The 14430-nt window shown below is 53.2% G+C and overlaps 1 protein-coding gene across 1 annotated transcript in view; it reads right to left on the bottom strand.

The window, feature by feature from the left end:
* Positions 1-14430, bottom strand: part of CCDC33 (coiled-coil domain containing 33) — a 117696-nt gene that overhangs the window by 60223 nt on the left and 43043 nt on the right. Inside the window, exons 6-9 of the mRNA XM_007446714.1 lie at positions 11830-11946; positions 8759-8856; positions 1685-1803; positions 902-1035 (exon numbers count right to left, since the gene is read on the bottom strand). Coding sequence (XP_007446776.1) covers positions 902-1035; positions 1685-1803; positions 8759-8856; positions 11830-11946 — 468 coding nt within the window. The remainder of the gene's footprint in view (positions 1-901; positions 1036-1684; positions 1804-8758; positions 8857-11829; positions 11947-14430) is intronic.

The following is a 14430-nucleotide window of genomic DNA, read 5'->3' as shown; positions in this document are numbered from 1 at the left end:
CCCATTGTTTCAGATTCCCCCGGGAGGTACCTGCTGGACGCCATGCCCAGAGAGTGGGAGGGAGGCGGTAGCTGGTCTCCCACCTCTGCTCACCCTCACTGCTTCTGTACTACCCTTCCCAACTCCACAGGAGAGCTGACTGGCTCCTTAAGACTTGCCTCCTGGCAGAGTGGGGAAGCTCCAATTTGTTGAGGTCTATTATGTCAGGATGGCCAGAGTAGTTTAGGGAAAAAGGTGGCATAGAAATAGACAATGATCATAATAACACGTTGATTCTTATTGGGAACGTATTCTGTTCTAAGTGCTTTACAGGTATTTCCTCCAAAAAACCTCATAGCAACCATATGAGAAAAGTACTATTACTATGAACCCATTTTACACACAGGGAAACTAAGTCACTGAGACCGAGTAAGTTTTCCATGGTCATGTAAGCTGATAAGTAGCAGAACCAGACCGTCTGGCTCTAGACTCTCTCACTATGCAGAGAAATAATGTACGTCATGCTGTTCCTATTTTAGAGATGGGCATTCTAAGGTTCAGAGAGGTTAAGTAACTTGCCCCAGGTTCTACAGTGAGGACTAGGACAAGTCAGGGTTTGAACCCAGGTCTGGCTGGTTAAAAGTCTGAACTCTTGCTGCTATCCCCTAGGGCCTCCCTGTGCTTCTCGCAAGTTGTCTGGGGGCAATTTCATCACAAGCCCGGGAGTAAGACTGAGTTTTGGTGTTGGGGGTACTCCTCACACCTGACAGTGGTCAGATTCCCTGGTGCGGGCTCTGGTGGAAGCTGCTGGAGAAGCCAGATCTGCCTCTGTTTGCGGGGGCAAGGTGGAGCAGGTTGGGGAGGGGTGGGACCGGGTGGATCTGCCATGGACCCTGTCTAGGGGACTGTGGTGGGTACTCACGGTGATGGGGAGCTTCTCCACACGCAGCCCATTCAGGCCCTTCCCTGTCAGCATCTTGCGGTACAAACGGCTCTTTAGCGGCAACACGGAGATACCCAGGGGCTTGTTGAGGGTCCATGGTTCACTGCCTTTCACTGTGGAGGGAGGACGGGCTGGGATTCCCATCAAAGCCCCCAGCCCAAGCTTCTTGGATCCCAGTGTCTGAGGTCCCAACGGGGCCCATCCTTTGGTAGCTGACATCTAATTCTCCCATCCCTCACCGCCCACCTGTTCCCTGCCTCCTGGCCTTTCCCTGCAAAAATCTCCTCTTCCTCCACTGCTCTTCAGGGCTTCCTGAGTTCAAGACCAACTCTAAACATATTCTGTGTCTCTGGGTGTTTATATAGCTCTCCCTTGTCTCTGTCCTTTGGGGGCTTCACTCTTATGGTGTGGAACTAGGACTGTGGGTCAGCTGGTCTCTGACTCCTGTCTCCGCACAAAGCTCCCACTGTGAGCTCCGAGGGCTCCTCCCCTCCCTGAAAGGTACTGTGGACCGGGTGGTGGTGTAATAATACGAGGGTCTAGTATGGGAATAGGGCCCACGTGTTCTGTCTCATATCCCAGTGTTGTCACTGGGACAAGGAAGCCAGCCAGGGGCTCCCCAACCTGTCTGCACACATGGGGAGGCTGCCTCGGGACCCCTCACCCACCCCCACAGGAGACAGAGGCAGGATGGTCTGAACACCCTTCCATACACGTGTCCTGGTGTGTGGCGGCCCTGACATGGCAACGAGGGTCACTTACTTGAAGACGAGGAGTAGTACTCCAGCACCAGGGCTGTGTCCTCTGAGAAGCTGGTGGCCTTGGAAGAGGAAGGACTGATTCCACAGGGGCAGCTCTGGGGGTCCCCCAGGTTTGGACAGCTGAAAAGGTGGGAGAAGGTGGTGAGACCACAGCTTCTCCCAAATCAAAGGATGTCCAGATATTTGGTGGTGTGCATGTCTATATATGTCACGGATGTTTGTCCCGATTATAAAAGCAATAAATACACACTTCATGAAGAAACTTTGGAAAAAAGAGAAAAGTAGAAAGATGAAAAAAAACAACTCACCTAAATTCTTACACTAAAGACAACTGTTCATAAGATTGTGTGTTTCTTTCTGGTTTTTTCCCTATGCCTATTTTGCATATAACTGTCATCCTAACATCCTGCCTTTTTCATTTACCATTAAAATCTAAGCATATTCAGAGTCCTAAGTAACACTAATTACCCAGCTTTAGTAGCTGCAGGATATTCTGTCACGTCCAAGTGTCCTGGTTTCTCCCTTCCCACTTGTTCAATAACACTGCATTGAATGTTCTTTGATACATAGCTCTGTATCTCAAATTGTTTCCTTAGTTCAAGTACCCAAAATAGAATTGCTGAGTTAAAGGACATGCATATTTTAAGGTACTTGATTCATCCTGGGTAAACTGTTTTCCTAAAGAGTTGCACCAGCGTTCCCACCCATGGCTGGTGGTGTCATAGATGCCAAATTAGACGAGACCTCTGCCCTTGTCACCAGCCCTTCTCTTCCCTGCACGGGTTTCCCAGCCCCTCGCAGGAGCCACGGCAGGTCTTCAATAGGGGATCTGGGGGACTCGATGGCGTGCTAAGCCAGCAGCTGGAGCACACATGTGGGTGATATTTAAACAACAAAATAAGGCAACATAATTATAGCCCCTAAACAAGGGACTATCTGAGACACTCCCGTGGGTGATCAGAAAAGCCATCTTGGAGGAAGCAGGACCAGAGGAAGCCTCTGAGGGAAGATCTGGCAGACTGATGGGAGGGAGGATGTTATTCTGGGTGGGAAAACAGCCTAAGCAAAAATGTGGAGGTGGCATCAAGCCTGGCATGTGTGGACACCTAGAATGAGGAAGGACTCCAGGGGAAGGAGGTCCGGCACCTGCAAAGGCCAGAAGGTAGTGAGTGAGGAATGGGACTTGGGGGCATCAACCTGTGACACCCAGCAGGCAGCCCTGCATGGTCCCAACACAGGCAGGGGCTGGGGGTCATTGGCACAGACTCTCCAAGTGGCTGCCTTGCCTCTGCCCCCAGCCAGGGGCTGTCAGCAACAGTGGCAGCCGCTCCCACCTCCTGCTCCCCTGCGGGAATCAGTCATCACTCGAAAAGGTCAGCACAAAGGCACAGCCAGCTCCAGGAGTTATTGATGCAGGATCGCGAAATATCAGTGTGGGTGCACTCCCCCCGCCGTGGCAGGGCCCTGATGCCTGTCACACTAATGTGTCTGCTCCTGTTCTCCCAGGCCCAGCCTGTGGCCCAGCTGTATCTGCCCCTGCCCCTGGGGAGATGAGCTGCAGTCACTCTGAGGCTAGGGGGCCCTGAATACAGGGACAGTGACTGGGGTGATGGGAGTGTTCTTGAGAGCAGGCTCTGGTGGCAGCTCAGGGACAGCCACTTGGCCACGAGGCCAGGCCAGAGAAGCTTCTCTGGGTTCTGTGGTGCCTGGGAATGGCCTTTCAGGATTTATCCCTAAACCAGGCTCTTCCCAGAGCCACCCCATTCTCCTGAATCCCCAAGGGGCATCGACACAGCCTGGACCATCTGCCAGACACTAGGGCACTCAAGGAGGACCTGTGACAGCCCCCTCCACCCCATCCCTTGCTCCCACCCAGGAAGAGGGGTGTTTAATGGACACTGGCCGTCCTCTCTGGGGCCTATTAATGTGTCTAAATGGAGTCTACAAAGCAAGAAACAGTGTCTGCCTGCCTAGGAAGGACAGCTCCTTTCCTGAATGGTTTCCCAGATAAGTCCCTGAGGAAAGAGCCCTTGAGACCTAGAATTGGGGAGGGAGGGTCAGCCTCTCTCATGTGTGTATGGGGTGGGGCAAGGAATCAAGGTTAAACCACCTTCAGAGTCTGATGCCAGGGACCTGGCGAAGGTGCTGGTGGCATGTGTGTGTGTAGGAGCACCGTGAGCGGGGAAGCCACTCCCCACAGATGCTTATGGGAAAGACCCTGGCAGGCTGTGCAATAAGGAATGTGATTAACCTTCAGCTCTGATCTTCAGCAAAGCCATTAACCCCCAGCCACTGAGGCAGACCTGCCTTCTCTGGGGACAGAGCCTTCATTATTACATGGACCTATGGCCCCTCCTCCCATTTCCCCAGGGCCCACCCACACCTACACCCACACCCACACCTGCTGCTGCCTGCTCTACCCAGATGTAGTGGTGGCCATCCTGGGAAGAGTAGCTGCTGGGGCGGCTGATGCTGCGTGGCTAGGTCACCTAGGCTCTGGGCCCAGGTTTGCCTCAACCTTGCTGTGTGACCTTCAGCAAGTCCTTTTGCCTCTCTGGGACCTGGTTTTGTCATTGTCCGGTGAGAAAACATCTTATGCTCCATGCTTTGAAAGCCTGTTTTGAGAGTGGAAGGAGACAGTGGATGTTTTGCTATGAAGGTGCAAGTTCAATTCAACTAAACTCAGCAAATGCTGGTTGGCAGCTTCCCCATGCTAGTGGCCTCTGGGGTTCAGCAGGGCATATGGGAGAGCTAGAGCCAGACCCTGCTCCTCTCTGGAGCTCATTGTCTTGCAAGAGGATAGGACACACCCCACACACACACACACACACACACACACACACACACACACACATCCCTATGATCCATGCAGAGGCCTAAGCAAGTTGTGGGATGTGGAAGCTGAATGTCTGAAGGGAAAGCTATGACTTCCAACCTGGGGAGGGGAGGACCTTAGGGATCGTGCAGTAGGTAAGAAGGAAGAAGAAAGAAGGGCATTCCAGGCTCAGAGTACGGCAGAGGCAAAGACTGGGAGGTGACAGAGGACAGCATGGGTGTGAACAGCCAGTCATCCAGTGGAGCTAGGGAACGCCTGGGTGAACTGGGGCAGTGAGCCAGGAGGCTGGAGGGGACAGGTCCTTGTGTATCTGGCTGACAGTGAGGGCTTTGTCCTGTCCATCGTAGGGACAAGGAGTCCAGGGGTAGGACCTAATCCTGGGCAGGGGGTCACCCTGGCCACTTGTCACAGGGTGGATGGGATGGGAGTCTCCTAGTGGAGGCTGCTGCAATGGTCCGGGCAAGAGAAGATGCCAGCAAGGTCTATGGGATGGACAGGAGCCCATGAGAACTTGGGTACAGACTGCTGTGGGGGCTGAGCAAGGAGATGAGAGTGGGCACAGACAGCTTATTTCACCACTGCTTGTGTTTCATCAGCCAGGAGCTCTATCAGCTCTGTAGGAGGCCAGGACAACAAGAGCCACCTGTTGGGCAATGGCTCCCCTCAAGAGTACAGGGTGCAGGGCAGGAGTGACTCCAGAGTCCCACCCTATGTTGGGTCCCACAGGCTGGGCCAGGTCAACAAGTGCATGTGATCAAATTCTGGCAAAAAAGATGAGAGGAGGGAGTCTGCTGAAGGGCAGCTGGAGGGGAGGTTTCCAGCTCCTCATAAAAACCATCTGTGGGACTTCCCTGGTGGTGCAGTGGTTAAGAATACTCCTGCCAATGCAGGGGACACGGGTTCGAGCCCTGGTCCCGGAAGATCCCACATGCCGTGGAGCAACTAAGCCCGTGCGCCACAATTACTGAGCCTGAGCTCTAGAGCCCGCAAGCCACAACTACTGAAGCCTGTGCGCCTAGAGCTCATGCTCTGCAACAAGAAGCCACCGTAATGAGAAGCCCGCGCAACGCAACGAAGAGTAGCCCGCGCTCGCCTCAACTAGAGAAAGCCCGCACGCAGCAACAAAGACCCAACGCAGCCAAAAATAAATAAATACATACATTTATTAAAAAAAACAAAAAACACACTTGTGGGAAGGGGAGGCTCTCTCTTCCTCTGGTCTTGGTCATGTCTGCTGGGGGGGTGCTAGGAACATTTTGCCCCTGAACTCTTAGCCAGCTGAAGATGGCAATCCAGGGGTGTTGGAAAGGTCCTGAGTCCTTGTGGATGCTGCTGAGCCCAGGCATCAACCAATTCTGGTAGCATCTTCATGGGGACCCCTCCCAATGTGCCACAGCAAATATCCTTAGAGTTTAAGTCCATGTGAGTTGGGGTTTATATTACTTGTAGCCAAATGTAACAAGAGCAATGGTGAGGCTGGCCTCAGAAGGGGCATTGGCACCAGGGGAGGGGCAGCTCTGAAAGTGTCTGAATCCATTTAGCTTCCACCTTGGACTTGCACATTTTGCACAGGTTATCCCAGTAAGTTCTCCTAAGAGCCTAATAAGGTAGGAATCAGGAATTGGAGAAATTAAGAAGCTTGCCAAAGGTCACACAGCCAGTAAGTCACAGAAGATGGGTCAAACCCAGGTCTGCTAGGCCCTCAAATCCCTGCCCAGAGTGTTTTGTCATGGTGGGCAACTGGTGGGACATCACAGCATCCCAAGATGTCAGAGAGACAGGTCCTAGAAATAACCTAGTCCAACCGCCACCCGCTCAGCTGAAATGAGGGGACTGATGCTTGGAGAGGGGACAGGGCAGGGGTCTGTGTGAGCTGCTGACTGGTGCCCCTTCCAAGTAGGGCTCTGCCCACTCTCCCCATCTCCCCACCTGTACCACAGAAGCCTGCCCCCGTCCTCTCACTGCTGGCACCTGGGCACCTCTGCCGGCTGCCAGTGAGTTCTCAACCTGGCCCAATTGCCATGGTGCCGGGTGACTTTCAGCAAGCATCCTGCCATTGCTGGACCCCTGGCCTCGAGTCCCACACATGCAAGAGGCACTGGGGACACCTCCCTCACCCAGACTAGTTAGGCAGCAAAGGCAGCCAGAGAGGCCCCGGGGTAGGGAGGGGGCTCACTCATTAAAGCAGCCAGCGCTTTCTGCCCCTCGGGACTGCCTGCTGATTGGTTCATAATTTTCTGGGTAAATGCAGGGCCACGTGTGAGATGACTCTGGGGAAATCAGGTTGAGGATTGGTTTGGGTTTGAAGCCTCTTTCCCCCGAGTCCCCCTTTGTCCCACCCCTCCTCATCACCATCACTCTTGTTCGTGTCTAAGCCTTTTTCAAATGTCTTTGCCTTTAAATGAAGGCTGGGGCTCCGAAGGGGTACCTCATTCTGTATTTGCCACGCCAGACATGAACTCTGGTTGGCAGACAACAGGAAGGACTTCCCAAGCTCTCTTCTTCAAGGCCCCTAGGAATGTTGGGACCGTCGTGTGGGGCAAGGTCCCACTGAAGTGTAGACTACGGGAAGAGATTGATGAGGCCATGGCCCTGGACCCAGCCACAATCTGCACACCCCTCCCCGACGTACTCAACCCTACCACCCTCCTCTCCAGCCCTGATGTGTATCATGTCCGTGCATCCCCATCTCCACACCTGTGCTCTTGTTCTCAATCGCCCTGCACCAACATTCCCCTGTTAAAAACTCAGGAGTCCTGTGTCTGGACACCTGTTCAGGCTTCACATCCCTCTCACCTCTGGTTAAAAAAAAAAAATTTTTTTATTGTGGTAAATAGGCATAACATAAAATTTATCATTTTAACCATTTTTAAGTGTATAGTTCAGTGGCATTAAGTTCATTCACAATATTGTATAACCATCACCACCATCTATTTCCAGGACTTTTTCATCATCCGAAACAGAAACTACGTACCCATTAAATAACAATAACTCCCCATTCTCTCCTCCCCCAGTCTCTGGCAACCACAATTCTACTTTCTGTCTCTATGCATTTGCCTGTTCTAGGTACTGAATGTAAGTGGAATCATACAATACGTGTCTTCTCTCCTCTGATTTTTATAGCTCTGAGTCCCTCCTGGTTTGTTATTAATTATACATTATCTTGTGTTGATATTTAACCTTTTCACATGTGTGACTCCTGTCTTCATCAAACCAAGGGCTCCCTGAGGGCAGCTTCTCCACAGCACAGACAGGCATGGCCCTGGGTCGGGATTCAGTAAACTCTTACTTAATGGTTAAGTGAATAGCTGACTGAGTGAGGGAACGAATGCACAGGTCGGTTAGTTACTAGAGGTATAAGCCAGAGAGAGGGCAAGCGAAGGAAAGAGCCATACCTGAGGGCACCCATCCTGGCTGACCCGAGGAACATCAAAGTTCATCACGGATGGGATAGGGAGGGAGAGTGGGGTGATGGGAAGCCCCAGGGACGCCGGGTCCCAGCTTACCTGATTGACTCTGGGAAGGCGAAGAGACAGGGGTCAGCACAGGGATGCTATGGGTGTCCAGCACTGTTGGCTCTGCCCAGCCAGGCAGCCAAGGACTCCCACGTGTGCTCTGGATTGATGTGAGAGAGGAAAAGATGAAGTCGCCCACGTAGTTCAGGTCTGGACACCCCGACAGGTGGTGGACACTGGTTCTTCCGGTCGCTGGTCCAAGCCTTGAGAAAACCTTGGTCACGAGATGGGCTGTAGCTCCCAGGTTCCCTTCCACATGACTCACTGTGGTCTTGACTGAGTCCCCTCCTGTGGACTGTGAATCCACCAAACCCAAAAGAGGCCTGGGGAGGAGCCAGGGTTGGTGCCAGGGAGACCTCCAGGAGGGTGAGGAAGGGGACTCCTAGGCAGGGCTAAAGGTCATGAAATTGAGAGGACCCTTAGGCTGCCTTCTCTGGGGACAGCCACTTGATGGTGCCTGGCCCTGAACTAGAGTGGGAGGGGAACTGTGGATGTGGTGGGTAGAGATGGGGGGGCACGTTTGGAGGGGCTGAGGACCCTTCTCCTCTACGTGTTGGCTCCCCCCACTCCAAGGCTGCTCTTGTGAAGGGTCTGAGCTGCCCCTTTCCAGGGCTGTGGCAGCGTCCTGGGACCTCAGCCCCAGTGGGGAGGTTTGTCGGGCCTTGTGGGGAGGGCAGGTTTCTAGCCTCCCCCCCCCATCCCCCACCCTTCCCTCCCTGCCCACCCCCGCCTGGGCCCCACTCCCCGAAACTCCTTGTAGTTGGGAAGCACCAGGGCAATGACTACCATGGGGCCGGGGCTGTTGACCCCCCGGAGAACGACCTGGGGAAGAGAGGAGGCAGGTGAGCCCTGGGTGGCCCTGGGCCCTCTCGGGGACATGGCCAGCCCACCATCTTTCTCCCCAACAGTGAGACCATCCCTGCATCCGCGTCTCTGCACAGGCTCCCGCCTACTCCTGCCTCGGTTCTTGAACAGAGGTTCAAGGCTGCCCTCCCTTAGGCCCTGGGCCAGACATTGGGAAGGCAGCGGGAGAAGACGCCGGTTCTGTCCCCACATGCCTCCACTGCCATCCCAGCGGCTCCTGATCTGGCTCCTGGCCCTCACCTCTGTCCGCTACTGGGCTCCCACTCCCCCTTCAGCCCTCACCCCAAACCCCACCCCCCAGCTGTGGCTCCTTTTACTTGTCTGACCCCTCGTTGGCCTCTGCTTCCACTCCTGCGCCCAACCCATTCCCTTTCCCAGGCAATCTGGTACCCGGTGCCGAAAGCTGCCTTCTTAAAAATGCATTGGATCGTCTTATCCCCGTGCCCCAACCCCACTGCCCTTAGAATGGATTCCGCAATTCTAACCATGATAGCCAAAGCCTGTACGGGTTGGCCTGTCTGCCGCTCAGCCCACATCTCCTGCAGCCCCCCAACCTCTTTCGCCTCACCCCTCCAGCATGCCCCACTTGTTTCTGCTTCAGGGCCTTTGCTTGTGCTGATGCCTCTGCCTAGACTCCCCACCTCCACCCCCACCAACTCAGTGGCTGGCTCCTTCTCTTTTAGAGCTCAAATATCACCACCTCGGAGAGGCCTTCCGTGACCACGCTTACTAAAGAAGCCCACCCCCACTCTCTCAGCCCCTAGATTGCCTCTTCATAGCATCAGCATCACTTGTGTTATTCTAATTTCTTTCTCGTTTATTTTCTGTCCATTTGAGGAGAACCCTGGCTTTGCAGGGGCAGGGACCATACCTACCTTATTCACTGCTGTATTCCCAGCTTTTAGCAAAAGTATCTGACAGAGAGTAGAAGCTCAATATGTGCTTGTGGGATAAATGAGTGACATTAATGAAGGAGAAAAGGGGAGAACAGGCGCGGGAGAGGTTGACTGTGCTTATGAGTGTGAGAGAGAGAACAAGGGTCCTGGGAGGGCGAGGAACAGGAGACAGGCAGTGGCCTCAAGGAGGCGCTGAGGTTGAGCCGGTCTTGGAGGATGGGTGGTGATACTGATTACACGGTGCTGATGGGAAGAAAAGCAGGAAGAGGAAGGGACTCTGGACTTGGCTCAGGAACACCTCAGGACCGGAAGAGGCCCCTGCCAGGTTGGACCATACCTTCCCTGGTCCTTCTAGCTCTGCCTTCAATGGGAGGAGAGAGGCTGGGAGTAGGGGCTTGTTCTGATCTTTTCCTTTTCCTCCTCCCCCTACTCCCCTAGCACCCTCTCCTAAGCCCCTCTGCCAGGACCCAGCTCAGCTGGTTGTCAGCTCACTCCACACAGGTGTGGGCTGATAAGGGCTTGAAATAGCGATGAGGACTTTTCAGGTCTCACTGGGGCCTCTGGAGACTGAATCACTTTACCAAATTCAAAGGACTGAATCTCTGATGATGTCATTTCAGACTTCAGATGGGGATGAGGTCTGGGCCTGAGGGATTTCAATGGAACCTGTTAGACCCTCTATTGTTCACAGGGACTCCAACAGGTGTAAGGGCTGAGAGGTGGGTCTGAGGTGTGTGTGGGGGGTGCTAATTTACAACTGTTCTGTGATGAATGGTCAGGTGTGAATGAGACAGCTTCCCAAGCAATTTCTTCTTCCACTGTGCTCCCTGGTCTGCCATCAGGAGCAGACAAGGAGGACATCTGTGCTGGGGCAGGGGAGTGGGCAAGGTGCTGGAGGGCAAAGGGGCCCAGACTCTGTGGGACAAGTCAGAGGGCTGGTGTGGGGCTGAGGCGGATCCACAGGGAGGCGCCCTGCAGGCCAAGGTTCAGCCTGGATCTCAGAGGTGTGGTCTGACAAATGCTGGCATCCAAGGATGGCTGAGGGGAAGCAGAGATGTGGGTCAGGAGCTCTGGGCTCCCATACGAGATTCTCCTTGGGTCTCAGTGTTCCCAGCTGTGAAATGGGGCTAGTGCCCTGCCAGGCTTACAGTGATATGGGGCAGATCAGATCAGCCCTGCTGGGGCAGGGGGAGCCCAGAGCTTAAGCCCCCTTGGCTCCCGCCCTGATCATATTCAGGCCATGACTGGATTTGAATCTGTCATCCTGGGCAGTGTGAAGGCTGAGGGAAAAGGAGAGGGGGTAGGTCCCAGGACCACATCTTCCTGGAGCATCTCCAGTCCTCCTGGGGCTACTGAAAGACTTAGGGGTAGAGGGTAATGGGGGGTGGAGAACAGGTATGGAAGCTGGGCTTAAGCTGGGCCCAGCCCCGGCTTGGTTAATGGAAGAGGCTCCAAAAATAGTGGTTGAATGAATGAATGAAGACCTAACTGGAAGACCAGCCAGACAGAAACAGGACTCAAGGAAGAGTGGGGAGGCCCCTAAAATTTTCATTTAGGGGATGTAGATCCTAGGTCAGGAGTCACTACTCCAGAAGGGAGCGAATAAGAGAGAAAACACCAGAAAATGTGGGCCAAGGTAGGGGCGCTTTACTTCCCCACATGAGAGTCAGGGAGACATAGACTTTAGGAGCCTCCTGTCCTCCCTGTGGCACTCCCTGCAGGGTGTGAGGGAGCACAGCAAGGGAAGGCAAGGTTAGGGCAGGGTCATATGCCTGGAAAGTGCTGGAAAAGTTTAGGCAACATCATCATCATCTTTATCCCCATCCTCCCTGCCATCCCAGGGCAGGTTCTCTACCAACTACTTTGGCTATTTTTGAAGAACCCAGTTGCTTTTTTCTTTCTTGATTTCTTCCCCAGACACCCCTGTCCCACACCGTCAGACCAGCCAGAGGTGGCCAAGGGCAGAGCCTGGGGCCTGCTCAGAGCTTGGCCCCTTCCCACCCCATCCCACCCCTGAGGGTCCCGGTCCCAGCACCTCCAGAGCTGTGTGGTTGTGGCCCATGTAGTGGGGGGTGAAGCTGCCCTTCTGAACGACCGTTGCATAAAGTTGGGTCTTGGCGGTGGCTTCACCGGCTTTCCCAGACTCAGTGGGCTGGGGACAGGGTGGGGGAAGAAGACGCACGAGGAGGAGCGTGACTGAGGGGCAGACCCTGGCCGTAAATCCAGCCCCTACGGACAATCACTTGGCATTGCTCCACTGGGGCTCCGAGCTGATAATTAAAGTTCATGGTCCCTGCGAGCCCTTCCAAGGAGATCAATATAATAAATCTTCCCTTTTCTATTTGAATATTTCATCGCTCTCACAAGGACCACTGCCTGCCTGCTCTCTTTGTAAAGATGTGATAACAAGGTCTGGGTTGTAAGTGGACAGAGAACCAAGGAAGTCTGGGTGATGCTCCCAGAATTACAGCTGAAGTGCTGAGTCTCCCAGGTGAGTCACTCATCTCTCTGGGTCTTTGCTTCCTCATCCTGAGGCCCTGGGCTTGGGGTTCTCCTTAGAGTCTAGGGAAGGTAAAGACCCCTGGGGCCATGGTTGAAGAGTTGCTTGGAAAGAAAGTCAGTGCCAGGGCCTGGGGGAGGGAGGGAGGAGGGGAACTAATCTGAACTGAGCACTTACTATGTGCCAGGTCCCTTGCTAGGTGCTTCATGCCCATCATTGCACTTGACCCTCCAAATGGCCATGCTAAGAGGGATATTATTTTGCTGATGAGGAATTGAGGCCTCGGGTTTTTGGATATACAGTTAGCAAGCGGCAGACCTGGCTTAGGAACCCAGGCTAACTTTACATTGTTCTTTACTTTAAACAACCATAGTGGTCTGGAATGCACATGGAGAGAGGGAAAAGTGATGCTTCTGCCCATCTCTTGCCAGTGCCTAGCACACAGTAGGTGCTTAATAAAGTACTTGAGCAATGAAAGAGTGAATTTTCCCTTCTATCAATCAGCACTGGGGAGAGGGGTTGGGCAGGGGGGCTGGCCTGAGAGGTTTAGGCCATGGACTAAGGGGCCCTGAGGCTCCCCACTCCAGGCTCATGCCCTATTGCCCACTAGAGGGGTGCATTCCAGGGAACACTTTATTTCCCACACACCCCAACTCTCCTGGGCCTTCTTCCTGTCAATGCAGTGTGAGGAGACAGCACAGAAAGAACTGGCTTGGGGGACAATGTGACCTAGGCTCACACTTGACTCTGCTATTCGCTTGCTTTGTAACCCAGGATGAGAGGATTCTGCTCTCTGGGCCCCAGTTCTATGTATGCAAAATGTGATTCACGTTGAGGATTAGAGCTGGTGTGTGTGGTGTCTAGCCCAGAACCTGGAACTTAGTAGGTGCTCTGTCAACACTGTATTTCTTTGATTTTTAGGTACATTTCCACTCTTTAAACATGCATGAAATGAGAATACAGCTTTAATTGGTGTATTCATTTAATGTGGTAGATGTTCTATGCTTATTGGGCTGTTTTATGGAGATGAACTTGAAGGATTCCAAATTCTTATGGAAATCATTCCTGTCTATCTTCCAGGAGCTATTTTTCCTGAGCCCCACATGGGCCAAGAATCGTCATACTACATGGGTGGGCATGGGATGCCCAGGGTTGCTCTGAAGGAATAGCTAGGGGCATCAAGGTGGTTCCCACCCGCTCACCCCCTACTTGTCTCAGGCCTAGATGGGCTCAGAGCCCAGGGCTCTGACTCACTTTCACCAGCTCAAAGTGGTAGGGGTGGAAGACACGCAAGTACTTGATGGGGATTTGCTAGGACAACAGCTCCTCTTTCTTTTTATTGTCCACCACCTTGGGGATCACGTCTGGAGAGAGAAAAGATGAGCACAGGGTCATGGCAGGGCTTAGCTGACCCCTGTCCCAGGTGAGACAGTGAGAGGTGAACAAGGGAGCAGGACCCACACTGAAGAACCAACATGCATGCGTATGTGTGCAACACACAGATGCACACAACTTCACAAGCACTGTTTGAGCCCCTGCACAGGGCAAGGCTCCTTGCTAGGTGCTGTTAGGACTGAAAGATGCAATTCTCTCCTGTTCCAGAAACTCCCAGCCCAGAGATGAACACACACAGAACTGACCCCAGTCCCCTTAGCAACAGACACATGTGCAGACACAGAGACACACACATAAGCAGGAATAGGACCCCTTCCCAGGAATAAGGCCCCCTTCCTCTGGTCACAGACACTCTCGCTAACGCCTCAGGCAGGAAGGGGAGGGCTTATCTCCCATATGCTGTAGAGGGGGAAACTGAGGCTCAGTAAGGAAAAGTGATCTGTTCAAGGAATCTTTCAATGCAAATATCAATAAAAGTCTACTCCAAGTAAATGAAAACTGGTCTAAACACTAAGAATGATGCACCACTTAGGAAACTCCTTCCAAAGAGACTACATTTTGTCATCAGATGCATGAATTTCAGGATGAGCTCTGAGAAAAATACCAATGACCTGGAAATAATCATGGTGGTCGTACTTAGTGTGCACCTACTGATTGCCAGGCATGGGGACGGGCACGCCTGAGCCATTATTCCAACAAATTCCCGCAGTCCCTCAAGTAGGAATCGCCATTTCTGTTTTC

Source organism: Lipotes vexillifer, unplaced genomic scaffold (genome assembly GCF_000442215.2).
Source record: "Lipotes vexillifer unplaced genomic scaffold, Lipotes_vexillifer_v1.1 scaffold242, whole genome shotgun sequence".
NCBI classification, from domain to species: domain Eukaryota; kingdom Metazoa; phylum Chordata; class Mammalia; order Artiodactyla; family Lipotidae; genus Lipotes; species Lipotes vexillifer.
The sequence above is the reverse complement of the archived record's forward strand: the minus strand, read 5'-3'. Positions and strand labels throughout refer to the sequence as shown.